Source organism: Canis aureus, chromosome 8, assembly GCF_053574225.1.
Source record: "Canis aureus isolate CA01 chromosome 8, VMU_Caureus_v.1.0, whole genome shotgun sequence".
Taxonomy (NCBI): domain Eukaryota; kingdom Metazoa; phylum Chordata; class Mammalia; order Carnivora; family Canidae; genus Canis; species Canis aureus.
This window is the reverse complement of record NC_135618.1, coordinates 68,604,679-68,620,219: the sequence shown is the minus strand read 5'-3', so window position 1 is coordinate 68,620,219 and position 15,541 is coordinate 68,604,679. Positions and strand designations below refer to the sequence as shown.

The 15,541-nt window shown below is 39.7% G+C and overlaps 1 protein-coding gene across 4 annotated transcripts in view; it reads left to right on the top strand.

Moving 5' to 3' along the window:
- LOC144318177 (NXPE family member 3-like) overlaps positions 1–15,541 on the top strand; it is a 64,325-nt gene that overhangs the window by 40,070 nt on the left and 8,714 nt on the right. For 3 of the 4 annotated variants that reach the window (XM_077904953.1, XM_077904951.1, XM_077904952.1), the window contains 3 exons: positions 130–260; positions 6,422–6,535; positions 14,816–15,540. In XM_077904953.1, the coding sequence (XP_077761079.1) occupies positions 6,440–6,535; positions 14,816–15,540 (821 nt within the window). In that variant the 5' untranslated portion in view covers positions 130–260; positions 6,422–6,439. The remainder of the gene's footprint in view (positions 1–129; positions 261–6,421; positions 6,536–14,815; position 15,541) is intronic. The other variant, XM_077904950.1, reaches the window with a different exon arrangement.

Genomic DNA, 15,541 nt, shown 5'->3' with positions numbered 1-15,541 from the left:
ACTGTTGTGTTATAAGCCTCTAAGATTATTCTGCTAAGAAATGTGGCTGTCTTTTCTACTACCACTGCCCTCTCTCCACATTTGACTTAATTCTGGCTGCCTGACTGGCTGCATTATCCACCTGTTTAGGGATGCCATACTTTGGCAGAATTTGAAGCATTGGCAGGATGTTACCCTGTGAGTTGCTGTGAAGAGAAGAAACAAGACTTTGTAGAGGAAGGAAAGAAAGAGCAAGACAAGTTAAGAGATCCTGAGATGAGGTAAGCAGGCTTACGCTTCAGAAAGGAAATGTGAGCAGAGGAAGTAAACACATGGGCAGACTCAGGTTGAGGGAATAGGGCATTTGATCTACTTGTCAAGCAAGTGGCATGGATTAAAATCACGATCTAGGCAAATTACTGTCCTTAATGTTGTGTAGAATACAAAGCAGAGCACAAGATACGGTGCCTGGTTTTGAGAAAGTGATACCTACAGATAGAATCCTGGATAATACCCACAGAAGAGGGTATGAGGCAGTGCCCAAGTTGTCAAGAAGACAGGAGACTCGGGTAAGGCTTCAGGGTGAAGAAAGTAGTCAACAGTTTCAAATACTACTGGGAACTTGAGAAAGCTCATGGAGAAAGAGACCCCAGAGTTGGCAATTAGCACTAGCAACCCTGTGGAGTACTAGGAGCAGTTTATGGTTGGGAGTGGGGTGAGATGGATTTTTTATTGTTACAAGATTGGAATAGCTCTAAGGATAGGATACCAGGTGTCTACCCCCTGAAAGCCAATAGCCAGCATCCAACTTTGCAGAGCCAAGGATGATGGCTAAGGTATCTTGGAGTGTGGTGCTACACCAATAAGCCCATAGCTGACCCTGTTGTTCTGTAGTGTACCTCGTGGTTTCCCTGCAAGCTCATTCTTATTTATGAACTGGGTGAAAGGGGAAAGGGAGGTGGCATTGGATGGTGGCAGGGGACTACCATGGTTCTTATTTCCCTTTCTGATCCTATTGACTATTGCCTGGTGCATGGCAATCATCTAGATGGTCCTGAATGCAGTGCTGGCTGAGGAACCATGCCTGCTGATTGCTACCCAAATTTCAAAAGTATGTTCAAGTCTATGTACAATAGTGAGTTGTTCATTGATTAGCTGAACAAGCTTCTCTGACATGGCTTTGCTGGCATCCCTTTGGGGTTTGAGTCATGACATCAACTTGACTCTGCCCTGGGCAGCATTTATAATTAGGTAGATTCCTCTTCTTGGTCTGCTCTAACTGAATGTGTCTGCCTAGGTCCCAGAGCTCTGTTGGGGAGAGCACGGAGCCTGCAACCTAGTCCCAGGAGTGAAAAGGAGCAATTGAGTGGTAGGATGTCTGGAATTTCTAAGGGAGGATGGTCTGGATTTCTAGGTCTTCCAAGAGCCCCAAGAAGAAAGTGCAAAGGAGGACATAAGCTCCCTCCTAAAGGAGGAGCTGAAGAAGGAGGAATAAAAGAGTAGGCAGCAGTTGCTTTATAAAGCTGGCTCTGTCCCAAGTGAAATTCTCTTATTAGTATTAGCCTTAGATTTGGTAAGATGTTGAATAAATGTGATGTGATAATAATCTGGAAGCAGATGCCTGACAGTGTAGGATGACTGCATTTATTAGAGCTGTGCTAGAGCTCTTAGATTTTCAAGGAAGTCTGTCCAACGTTATAGATAGGTAAGAAAGAAGAAAGCAGGGCTGGAGTTTCTAGGTGCTTGATGGAGGTGAAGGAAGTGAGTAGGTACATAGAATTGGGGGCCCAGTCCTCACATTTCAAGAAAAGAAATGGAATGGGAATGTATCTTGAGTTTGCTAATAACCACTGGGGGGACTGAATATCTTTCATACACTTCCCCCTGCCTCCCATTCTCATTTGGGCAGAAGCTAAAAATCTGCTCAGTTGTCCTATGTTACTGCTATTACTGTTACTGCTGTTGTTATTGCTTCACATTTTTATGGGGCCTCATATTTCTTTTCTAGAGAGAGAGAGAGTACATGTGGAGGGGAAGGGCAGGAGGAGAGGGAGAGAAAGAATCCTAAGCAGCTCCATGCTCAGTGTGGAGCCCGACATGGGGCTCAACCTCATGATCCTGAGATCATGACCTGAGCCAAAATCAAGAGTCAGATACTCAACTGACTGAGCTACCCAGGCACCTCTGGGGCCTCATAATTTTAATTGCACTTGCATATTATATATTCACTTGGTCTCCACATGGGCATTATTGGAGACAATAATATGGAAAATTATACTGGCATTGGTAACACCACTCACTGGTTTTATTGCTTTGGCCCAGAACTCTTTGTTATTCTGGATTAGAGAACAGGAAGAAATTAATGCAGAACATTGGGGCTCCTAAGTGGCTCAGTCAGTTAAGCATCCACCTCTTGATTTCAGTTCAGGTCTTGATCTCAGGGTGGTGAGTTCAAGCTCTGTGTTAAAATAAATAAGTAAATAAAAATAAAAAAGAAACTAATGCAGAAGGTCAAGAGGAGTCTCAATTTATCCTCAGCTTGATGGTGCCCCATCCTACCCAACAGCCAGGTTGCCACCATGCCTAGTGGAATTAGCTCTTTGTCATTCTCAGGATTCATGTTGGACAGTGAAAGGCCTGGTTCTCCAGCTCTAGGCCAGGTTTCCAGTGGAGTCATCTGTCTCTGGCTCCAGACAGCTTGAAGGACCCCCAATCCCATTGCCCCATATAAGTAGTCCTCTGGACCCTCCCTTGGGCTTTGCTCCTGGGCTACCAGGTCCTTCTTAAGCTCTTGCCTCAAGTCCTTGGTCCTCTCCTACTTAAACATGTCACCAGTTACCAAGGCAGTACCTTGGGATATGCCTGTCTTTGCCCCACTTAATCCTGTCCTTTCTTGGGATTTAGTCTCAATGGAGAAAGAAGGGAATTCCTCCAAAAAAGTACACTTCTAATTTCCATAATTAAAATGTGATTGTTATAGGGGCACCTGGGTGGCTCAGTCCATCCAACTCTTGATTTCAGCTCAGGTCATGATCCCAGGGTGGTAAGATTGAGCCTCACATTGGACTCCATGCTGGGTCTGGAGCCTGCTTGAGATTCTTTCTCTCTCTCATCCTCTGTCCCTCCCCCAATGCGCTGTCTCTCTCTCAAAAAAAAATGTGGTCATATAAATAACATATGCTTTTTATTTGAACTTGAATAACACATGAAAATATAAAGAGAAAAATAAAAGATACCTGAAATCTCATTACTTTGAGATAACTAGCAGTTTGGGGACCATCCTTTCAAGAACCCCCTTATGCATTCAGGCTTATATGTGTATAGTTTTACATGAATGACATCGTATTGCACATACTGTGTGTGTGTGTGTGTCTTTTAAATCATAAATCTCTTTCTTTCTCCCTATCTCTTCTTTCTAAGTGAACACCCTATCTCCGTTTCTGCCCTACATGTGATCAGTGTTACTGTCCGCTGTGTACCCTTCTATATTCTCCATACCCAATTACTATCATATAGATATATATGTATGTTTATGTATCTATGCTTATCTAATATGCATACACTTTATACATAGATAGGCTTTTTCTTGGTTTTGAAATGTGATATACTTTATTTTTTTTAATTTATTTTTTATTGGTGTTCAATTTACTAACATACAGAATAACCCCCAGTGCCCGTCACCCATTCACTCCCACCCCCCGCCCTCCTCCCCTTCTACCACCCCTAGTTCGTTTCCCAGAGTTAGCAGTCTTTATGTTCTGTCTCCCTTTCTGATATTTCCCACACATAAAATGTGATATACTTTAATCCATACTTTTTTCCATCATCTTGCTTTTCTTTTCTTTTTTAAGATTTATTTATTTCAGAGAAAGAAAGAGAACGCACAAGCTAGAGGGGCAAAGGGAAAGACAGAGAAAGAATCTCAAGCAGACTCTGTGCTGAGTTTGGAGCCCTACAAGGGGTATGCTCCATGACCATGAGAGCACAACCCAAGCTGAAACCAAGAGTCAGACTCAGCTGACTGCACCACCCAAGCGCCCGACCTTGCTTTTCTCATTTAGTAATACCTTATGTCCACACTTCCAAGTTACCTACTATAATTCTATTCCATATCAAGTTTCATTTCATAACATGGTAAAATCAATAGAATCCCCCTATTGATATACATATGTTTCGTTTCCACTCTGGACCACTGTGAGCAATGCTTCAATAAATATTCTGTTCCTTTCAAATAGGTTCTTTTATTTCTCTAGCATAGCTTTCTAAGAACCAGAATTGCTGGGTCAAAGATTATATGAACTTTAAATATTAATAGATACTGCCTTCCAAAAAGGCTTTAACATTTCAAAGCTTTACAAGCATAATTTCTTTTTCTCCTTTCATTTCCTCCACATTCCAGGCAGAAATAGGGAATTACTTCTCATTGTTGTTTCAATTTATAGTTTTCTGGCTTCAAGTGAATTTGAGCATCTATTCCTGTGGCTGACTGCTTAGCAAATTGACTATTTATGACTTTTCTCCCTTTGTCTATGAGATTTTTATCTTTTTCTAATCAATTTGTAAGAGTTCTTTGTATATTGTAGAGGTTATGATGATGGAGAGAAAACTTATTCCTCACTTCAGGTGTTTCCACCTACCAGGACCAGCCATTAGCGTAATGTTTCTGTTAGTTCTTAAACTCTTTATTCATTTCTTTTCTGAGGTAGAGAGATTGAATCTGACTAGTGAGTTTGGGAGGAGACACTGGATGTGGTAAGCCCAGACCCTTCTTTTTTGTTTTCTGGGGGTGAGATGTCCTCTCAAAGCATATGTTCTTGATTATACTCCACTGTCTTTTAATTGGTGAGTTTAACCTATTTGCATTTATTGCAATGACTGTATAAATTAAGACTTGTTTCTTCTAATTTATTTCAAATTTCCCATTTATTGTACTATCTTTTTTTCTCCTTCTCTACTTTCCAGTGGATGAATCAAATTTCTTCCTGATGGTTTAAATATTTTTACATTCTATTTTTAGTGTTATATTCATTACTTGTACTTAAGTTTACTTACCTCCATTGATTTCTTGTGTTTACTTACCCCTTACTGATTTTAACATTGTACTGGAGGTAGCAAGGGAAACTAAGTAAGAAAATACAGTAAAAAGCATGCAGATTTGAAAGGAAGGAGTAAAACTTTCTATTTTCCAGATGACATGGCCTTGTATAAATGAAATTCTAAGGAATACACCAAAAACTATTAGAACTAATACACAAGTTCAGCAAGGTTGCAAGAATCATGGTTAATATGTAAAAATGAATTATATTCTTAAACATTATGAGTGAACAATCCAAAATAAAATTTAAAAACAATTTCATAATATATCAAAAAGAAATATCATTATCTGTATATTCCCCTTGAACAATAAAATATTTTAGTATATTCTCACATCCTTTAATCTTACCCTATGTACCATCTCCACCATGTTGATATTGTGTAAAATTTAGTTATGAATTATATGCATATACATGTTTTTCTTTTATTCTCTCTAGTCCCTGGTTTTCTCCTTTTATTGAGTTATAGTTTGCATATAGTCAAATGCACAGATCTGTGTATAACTAATTTGGACAAATGTATATAATATGTAAAACTATCACCCAATTCAAAATAAAGGACATTTCCATAACCCCATAAGGTTCTCTCATGCTCCTTTCTGGTCAGCCCCCTCCACCAGAGCCAACTGCTATTCTGATTTCTATCACCATAGATAGTTTGTTTCTTTCAGAGTTTCTTACTAAGGAGTGCCTGGGTGTCCAGTCAGTTAAGTGTCCACCTCTTGATTTTGGCTCAGGTCATAATCTTAGGATCCTGGGATCAAGTCCTGTATTTGCATCTGGCTGTGCTCAGGGAGAGGCTTCTGGAGATACTCTCTCCTTCTGCCCTTTCCCCTGCTTGTGCTATCTCCCTAAAATCAATAAATAAATCTTTAAAAAGAGAATTTAGTTTCTTACTAAAAGAATCATGTAATATGTACCTTTTGTGTTTTACTTTTTTCACTCAACCTGGTATTTTTGAGAGTCATTCATGCTGTTGCATTTATCTGTAGTTGTTTTCTTTTTCTTGCTAGTTGTTACTCAATTGTATGAACATACCAAAACTTGCTTATCTAATCTTCCACTGGTAGATACTTGTGTTTTCTTTTTCAATTTGGGAATATTATGAATAAAGCTGCTATGAACATTCTCGTATAAGTTTTTTGTGGACATGAATAGAATTGCCAGATTTTAATTGCTCCAGAGGGGTGCTGGAACTTCTTTACTGGACACCTGAACTTCTACAAAAACCCTCTCATCCACAATGATTGTCATTATTGGTCTTCTTTATAGGGAAGACGGTAGAAAACTCTTATTTCATCATGTTTGTAATGACACTCCTTCTGATTTTATACTTTTATCTATCTAAGGTCTTGATCACATATCAGATGTCTAATAAACAACTCCAGGATTCCACAGACCTATTTATCAGACAGTTCAAGTGGCACATGACCATGGTTGTGGGATCAGTCATTGCAATTTGTGTAAGTATATTTCTTTCTACCTACCTCTATTTGTCCATAGAGCTTGAAGCAATTGCTTTCATCTAAGAGAAGGAGGCTGAGGGAAACTTTCCATTTCATCATTCCATTTTCCTCTTTCTAATCCAGAAACTAAAGTGTCAAAGAGGGACACACTCTTAGAAAAAGAATGAGCAAATTATATCAGATAGGGGTAGCTATAAGGGAGTCCAAAACGCTAGCCCAAAAAAACAGTTTGTTTGAGGGGAAGATGGAAACTTGAGCTATCCATGCTTTTTCTTTCTCCAGCTCACCTGGCTCCTTTTTAATTCTTAAAACTGAGATAGCTTCCATACATTGTCTCCAAGGATACGCTGCTCTTGAGGCACTTGGGTGACTCAATCGGTTAAGTGTCTGCCTGGCTCAGGTCATGATCCCAGGGTCCTGAGATTGAGCCCTGTGTTGGGCTCCCTGCTCAGTAAGGAGTCTGCTTCTCCCTCCCCCTGTCTCTCTGCTACTCCCTGCTGTTCATGCTCACTCTCAAATAAATTAAAAACAATTTTTAAAGGATACCCTGCTCCCCCTCTGTGCATATGTAGAAGCTTTCTTTTCCCCTTGGGTCTGTTGAAAAAAAGTTGAAGTCTATAGAAAGAAGCTTTACCAGGGATAAATAGGGAGGGAAAGTAAAAGAAACCTTAAAAATATAATTCTGTGTGTTTACAAAGGACGAATCATTTATGTTAAGCTAAATAACAATTGTCTTCAAACTGAGTTGCTTCTACAGCTCCTTCTTCTGAGCATTACTTCAAACTTTTTGTCATGTAGACTGAGCTAAGTTTATATTTTGCTATGACTAGTTCTGGTGAAACTGAGAATGTTTTCTTGAACATCCTTTCTTGTTTTGGGTTCTTTATCAGAGAACAGGAGAGAATCCAGTATAAAAGTGTTGTCTTAGAATAAGATATATATTTTAGGGATATGATCCTGGCAGAGGAAAAGATTACCCCAAGAGATGGCATTTCCTGATATCACTAGGGGCAAACCCTTGGGGATTATGGAGGAGGGCAATCAAGAAAGGTGGCAGCTGGACAAGAGCAGGAAAAGGTTGGGAAATTGGTTTCATACAGAGAAATCAGGCAAGTAAGTAAATTCGGGGTAATGAGAAACCGATTGTTTGAAGGAGTTACAGATATGGAAAAGGGAAGACTAGAATAGACAACTGGAATTGAAGGGATACAGGGAGTTATTTCATAACATTAAAAGGAACATTTCACTAACCCATCAAGAGGACATAACAAACCTAACTTATGTACCTAATAATAGTTTCAAAATATAAGCAAAAACTTAAAGAACTTCAAATAAAAATAGATGAATTCATTCATAATTGAAAGTACAAGTCAAAAGAAAACCAAGGTAACATGCAGAAAAACACTCTCCACAACAGCAGAATACACATTCTTTTCAAATAGCATGGAATGCTTACCAGAATAGATTGTATTCTGGGCCATAATACAAGACTAAATAAATTTAAAATGTTTCAAATCAAAGTTGTGTTCTCTGACCACATTTAAAATACATTAGAAATCAATAACAGAGATTTCTAGAAAACTCCCAAAATATTCGGAAACTAGATAACATCTAAATAGTCCATCAGTCAAAGGAAAAATCTTAAAGGAAATTATAAAGTATTTTGAATGGAAGGAAAATGAAAACAGACCTATTAATTTTTGAGGGATTATAAAGGGAAATTTATAGCATTAAATGCCTTTGTCAAAAAAACAAAAAATGAGTAAGATCTCAGATCAATAAACTTAGTTTCCACCTTAAGAAACTGGAAAAGAAGAGCAAATTAAGCCCTATGTCAGCAGAAAAAATATACATCAAAGCAGAAATAAACAAAATAACAAACAAAAACATTATGGAAAATAAATTAAAACCTAGTTCTTTGAGAAGATCAATAAAACTGATAAGCCTGTAGTCTAACTAATGAGGAAAAAAGAGTAAAGACAAAAATTATCAATATTAGGAATGCAAGAGGTATCTCAATAAATATTCTGTAGGTATTAAAATAATGAGACACTATGAAACAAATTTAAGCCACTAAATTTGACAACTTTGATTTAATAAATTCCTTAAAAGACACAAATAACAAAAGATGATTCAAAAAGAAATATATAACCTGAGTAGCCCTATATCTATTATAGAATTGAATTTGCAGTTAAAAAACTTTCCTGAGAGAATATGTCATTACCAAGTGGAGTTTATCCCAAGTATAAAAGGCTGATTTTACATTGAAACATCAATAAATATAATTCACCATGTTAAAGGCCTAAGGGAGAAATATATATGGTCACCTCAGAAGATGCAGAAAAAGCATTTGATGGAATTCAACATCTACTCATGAGTAAAAGTCTTAGCAAAGTAGGCATAGAAGAGAACTTACTTATCCTTAGAGAGGGAATATACTTAGTCATAAGTAATAGTTAAAGACCGAATGTTTTTCCCAAAGATCTGGAATATGGCATGGATGTCTGCTTCTAGCACTTTTTTTTAAAGACCTTATTTATTTATTCATGAGAAACACAGAGACAGGCAGAGACATAGGCAGAGGGAGAAGAAGGCTGACTGTGGGGAGCCTGATGTAGGACTGTATCCCAGGACCCTGGGATCATGACCTTGAGCCAAAAGCAGACAGTCAACCACTGAGCCACCCAGGTGCCCCTGCTTGCAGCACTTCTCTTTCACATTATACTGGAAGCCCTAGCCAGTGCAATAATGCAAGGGGGAAAATAGTATACATATTGGAAAAGAAGCAATAAAACTCTTTCTATTCACAGAAGACATTATTTCTCATATAGAAACCCCCAAGAAATCTCCAAAGATCTCCTAGAATTAATAAATACATTTAGCAAGTTCACAGGAAAAAGGTCAATATACAAATCAATTGTATTTCTATATATGAACAGTGAACAATTGGAAACAAAAACAAATTTAAATACCATTTCCAGTAGTAGTACCCCTCAAAAAGGGGGAAATACTTAGATATAAATGTAATAAAATAATGCCAAGATCTATACACAGAAAATTACAAAACATTGATGAAATAAGTCAAAGAAGACCTAAATAAGAGATATACCATGTTAATGGAGTAGAGAGTCAACATTGTAGATATGTCACTTATGGAGGGGAAACATCATTTAAGAAGAAAATACTAAATCAAAAGTTGAATTTAAGGTAGTTAAATGAAATAAAACCAATATATAGAAATCAACTATTTCTATATACTAGCAATAAACAGAAAGCTTATGGGTGGTGGCTTTTCAATGTAGGGTGATTGGGCATGCTGTTTTATTGGAGAACCTGTGTGTTAGTACCAATAGGTCTTCCTCTAAGACAAGTCAGAGTCCTCAGAGAAATTTTCCAGGGTTCTGCTTTGAGGTTGGTGGCCTATGCTTAGCTAGCTGTCAGTCTTCTAGGTGTTGAGTCTGGAAAGAAGGCTAGGGGTGAGGTTTGGGAAGGGAAGGAAGAGTTAAGCATTCAGTATATACTCATTCCACTCCCCTGGGAAGGGCTCCCCAGACATCATTCTCCATGGTCCTTGGCTTCATTATCTGGGAAGTTCTTCCTTATCCATAGTCCACCTAGGTCATAGTTGAAGTAGACACTGAAGAGGTGATATCTAGCATAGTAAAGGACTGTCAATTATCTATTAAACACCTTTTTCTAAAAACAGAACCTCTAAACCAAGACTTTTTTTTCCGGAGAACTACCTCAGAGATCCCTGAGTTTCAGGGAAGCAAGGTCCTTACCCAAACCTCAAGCCCTCCAGGTTGAATTATAAATGGTCTCAACCAATCATGATAATGTCATTCTCCTAGGTCTGGTGGTCAACTGACACCTGATAATGAAATATAAAGCCAAAGTCTTCTGGGTGGGCTATTGGGAAAATGTTTGCTTTCCTAATTTAAAGGAGAAAATCCACCAAGCACAGTCTGCCATTCCCCATTTTTCCTTACTGGCACATGGACATGAACACTGGAAGTACAGCCATCCTGCACCACAGAGCAGCAAGTTAACATAATTAGGACAGCAGGTGGAGTCTGGATCCTTGCTGACATTTATGGAGCCACTAAACAGCCCTTGATGTCCTATTCCTGGACATCTCATTATATCAGAAAAATAAGACCATCATTCTTAAGCTACTGTGTGTTGGCTCTTTTGTAACCATTCCTAGCTCCTATAACTAATGTACTTGAACATCTTTTTCTGATGTTTATTTGCTTTTGCAGTTCCTCTTCTGTAACATGCCTATTCATATACTTTGCCAGTTTCTCCACTAGACTATTTATTGCATTCGTGTTGACTTGTGGGCATTCCTATCTTCTGGGCATTAATCCTTTGTCTATTATATATGTTGTATATATCATATTTTGTCAATTCCAAGGTATGCATTTTTTCATATTTGAACATCTCCAAAAATGAGATGAATCATAAATAGTTTCTCATAATGTGGTCAGTTGGGAGGCAGAATTGGCATTGCTGTTGTCATAACCTGAGGCTTGAAGTTCAGATTCTAACTTGCTCAGATGCCTACCAAGGCAATGAGAGGTGTGCTAGTAATGCCACATGGTTCTGTAAGTTTTACAGTAGTGAAATATTTTAATATTTTGATCTGTTAAGGTCATGTATCTTTCTATTAAACTTCCTCCATGTCAGATGTTGTTGGAGTGTTTGGTCACAGGCATTTTTTTAGAGCCTGTTAAGAGCAATTTGAGTTGAGGAACATTTAGTTTTAATGTAATGGGTTTGTAGTCATTCTTGTGTATAGCTAAGTTGTAGCTAATTATCTCAGTATAGGAATGGCTTTCAGGAATACTCCTTCCCCACACTGTGCCAACCCAGCATCATCACACAAAGAAACAGCCAGAGGTCCCTATCATGATATGAATGTCTTCTATAACACACAGCACCAGGAATGAAGGTACTGGAAAAGAAATAAAATTTGAAACTGCCTTTTCTTTCTTATTGCAAGATGGCCAACACACCTCCAGACACTGAATTCACATCTCAGGTGGAAATAAAATAGGGGAGGTCCCAGCTTTATTGGTCCTTTTTGTTAGGGAGTGACAGGTGTCCCAGATATCTCTCATCAGACCTCTTCTTATATTTTATTAGCCAGAACTGAGAAACTTTCAAGAAGACTGGGGAAGTGTAGAACATGAATATCATGACTGGCTCAGGCCAATAATAATACACCGCATGATAATAATGTATCACATTTGGCTATATTCCATCCCCCCAAAAAAATGGGATATTGAATAGGCAACCAAAAGTGTTTGTCACAAATACCCTCCCCAAGTCTAGACCTAGAGAAACCGGCCTGCAGGAAAGCCCAGATCTGCACAAGAGACACACTTCTATACAGGATCACTATCTCACATACATAGGCCCTAAGAGTTAAGAATGAAGGAAGAAATAGAACAAGGAAGAATGATAGCAAAATCCCACCCCTCTGAATAGTTAACCTAGGAAACAATGTTCCCAGAGCCTAGTACAATCCAGCTTCCGGTTTTGCTGAAGAACAAAGCTGAACTTCAGAGGTAGCTGAATGCAAGTCAGTAGGCAAAGAAGTGAAAAGCTTCTTGGTTTCAGCCTCACCAGATATTGGTCTGCACTGGTTATCTGAAGTCCACAACCTATGAACTTAAATTTTGTCAAGACATTTCCCCCACTGAGGATGACTGTGTCCTGTGCATACTCTAGCTGTAGGGAAAATCCACCTCTGTGTGCTTGCTCCTTTTCCAGAGAATGTGGTATGGGACATCCCTTACTTTTGAAAAATGTGGAAATGTGCAATAGCAAAACCTTCATTATCAGACCTTACTTGAAGGGCCCATCTTCCCCAGATCCATATGTTTGAAATATCTCAATTTCCTGTTCCCCTTTAATTTCCACAGTCCTGATATCCAACTGATATGTAAGGTGTGAGTACTGTAAATTACATGACCTTGAGAAATATATCCCTCCATCTGCATGTTGGCATCTTCCATGCTCTGTCCAAAGGCTGTGGCCAAGTCTTCTTGCATGGGAATTGATTTGTCCCAAGAAACATGCCTCCCAAGGGCAATTGCTCTGTCAGCCTGTTGGTTTCCCTCTCATCAGATTCCTGAATTAAATCTGGTGGCTACAAGGCTTTTGGCTCATTTTAGAAATATTCTCCCATTCTTCCCTACTAACCCAAACCTGGGAAAGGGGAGACTTTATGTCCAGACTCCATCAAAGACAGGAGTAGTCAATGAAATATAAACAAAAGCTGTTGGACAGTACTTCTAAAGCTATCTGGTGCCCTGCTTTATTTCTTTCCTGCTGCTGTAAAAATGAATGTGATGGCTGGAGCTCCAGCAGTCTTCTTGGGACCATGAGGGAAATGTAAAGAAAATCTCAGAGACCTTGGCCTGACAAACTTAAGACCAAGGCCACCAATTGTCTATTTACAGACACTCATTGAGAGAAAAATAAGTCTTCCTTGCTTATGCCACTTAAGTTAATGTCTGTTACTACCAGCCAAAAGCAATTCCTGATTAACACATTTGCCTTTTTTCTGCTTTTGAATTTTCCAGTATTTGAGTAACTTGTTACTTTAATGTCAGAAAAAAAAAATCTCTGTGTCACATCTTTCTTCATAGAGGAGGGTTTGTTTCTGGTAATATATTTCTCTCCATTGTTCTCTAGTCATTTAGGGAAGCCTCAACTATGCTTTTAATATTTTAACTTGCTTAAAAAATTAACCCATTTTCCTCTCATTCATCATAGCCTTTACATATCCTCTTTTTCTTTGCATTCCTTTTTAACAAATCCTAATCTCCCCTTAGACAGATGAACCCCCTCAAGCTGATCGGGTAGAGGGGATGTACTTTAACAAACAAACATACAAAACAAACAAAACTAGGGGCACCTGACTGGCTTAGTCGGTAGAACATGCGACGCTTAATTTCAGGATTGTGAATTCAAGCCCTGTGTTGGGCATGGAGCCTAATTAAAATTAAAAGTTTAAAAATCAACAACAATCCTATATGCTCTCTTGTCTTGGTAATCTAACCACAGTTTTAGGAGCAGATTCTTAGATCAAAGTCAACAGCAGATGCTCAGGTTTTACTTACTAAAGCCCATGCAACTAAAATCCAGTTGCAAGACCACAGCCATCAACTGGGTCACTGCAGCCTGCAGAAACTAAAGGCCCATGCTTACTAGAGAACTTATAGCCAATTTAGGGAGAACCTAGTTGGAGTATAAATTCGAAACAATTTTAATTCATCCAGTTGTTGCTATGAACTGTGTCTGTTGTGTGCTATCCTTCCCACCACATCTCATTCTGATTCCATAAGTTTTAAGTTAATTTCGGTTATGAAATCAGTTGATTTTGTGTCTCTAAGACTCAGTTCTATTCATTTCAAACTTCAATTGCATATCATATTAAAAGCTTTCCTCCTCTGCTCCTTCCCTTCTCCCTCTGTCCCCTCTTGCCAAGTTCAGCCAAGGCTCTAGCTGATTTGAGTCAGCTGGAGGCATGCTCTACTCATGTGTGCACTTCCCTCATTTCTCCACTCTATTTCTCCTTTGATATGGAGAGGGAAACCAAGAGAAGGAGATGTAGATAGCCTCCACCCTGTCACTAACCTGATAAGGTGGCCATCCCTTCCTGTTGACCAATCGCAGTTGTTGACCACTGTATTGACCATTGGCCTGATGAAAGGATGGTAGCTCCAGTAGGCCCTATGGATAAAGAACTCAATCTCAAGCTACTCCCAGAGCCATTGGCAGACTCTGGTGGGACTCCACCATATCAAGTCTCATTCCCCAGTTGCATGGGTCCCTGGTAAAACTGTGTCCCACCTCCCCAGTTCTCAGTCACAAACTATGCCAACAATTCATACTAAAAAAAAAAAAATTCAAATTCCAGGTGCTTAAGTAAGTGCCTCTTGGACAGGTCTCAGTGATCAGCATAAAGGAAATAGCTCCTTCTTCTCCTGCTCTGTAACATTTCTTTCTTCTTCATGTAACCCCCAAATCTTTCTTCCTGCTCATGTTGATTTTATCCAGGAAACATGAGTTGTTATCTGCAGATGTGTGTGGTGGTCGCTCAGACACCAGCTTTGGATCAGAAGCAGCATGAGGCAGGGCAGGTAGGATTCCTGCCTGAGATCCACCAGGCAGAGAACTAAATCTTGTGAACTGACAATGCCTTCCCAAAAGAAAGGTGAAGAAACGTAAACCACTGACAGGTTCTTCTTTCTCTACCCACAGATCTTGTACATCAGAGTTTCCTGGCTTGACAGCACCATTCCTCTGCCCCCACAGCCCCACCCAGCCCACAAGTCTTCTGGCTCTCTCCCTCAGGAGCTCTCAGACCTGACCCATCTTCTGCACTGGCCTCCCACCCCAGGAGATGGGGGAGACCTCTTAGCCTCCACCAGTCCCCAGACCTCCACCTACCACCTGAGGAAAACTTCTCAGGCCAGCTACACCCTGGGAGGCTACCTAGAGGCCATTCTTATTGCCAGAGACCACCGGGGCAGGCCCAAGACCCATGGTGGGGATCTGTTTCGAGCACAGCTGTTGGGTCCCTACCTGAAGGCAGGAGTTCCTGGGGATATACAGGATTTGGAGAATGGCACCTACCTGTTGTCCTTCCCCCTACTCTGGGCTGGACAGGCCCAGGTGCAAGTACGGCTGATCCACTCCAGTGAGGCAGTTGGGGTCCTGCGGGGAATCTGGAGAGACCAGTGGGCCATGGTTGATTTCATGGGCTATTTCCGAGGACCCACAGGATATGAAGAAATTGTGACTTGCAATGTTAATCCCCTGCTAATGGGGGAGGAAGAATCTACCTGTCACTACAGGGATGAAGATTCTGGTGAGCTCTGGTTCTGTGCTCGACCCCCTACCCTACCCTGTGACTCACTGGTAGGGCATTCAAGTGGACATTATTGGAATGTGACTACACCACACGAGGAGGCCCTACTGGCATGG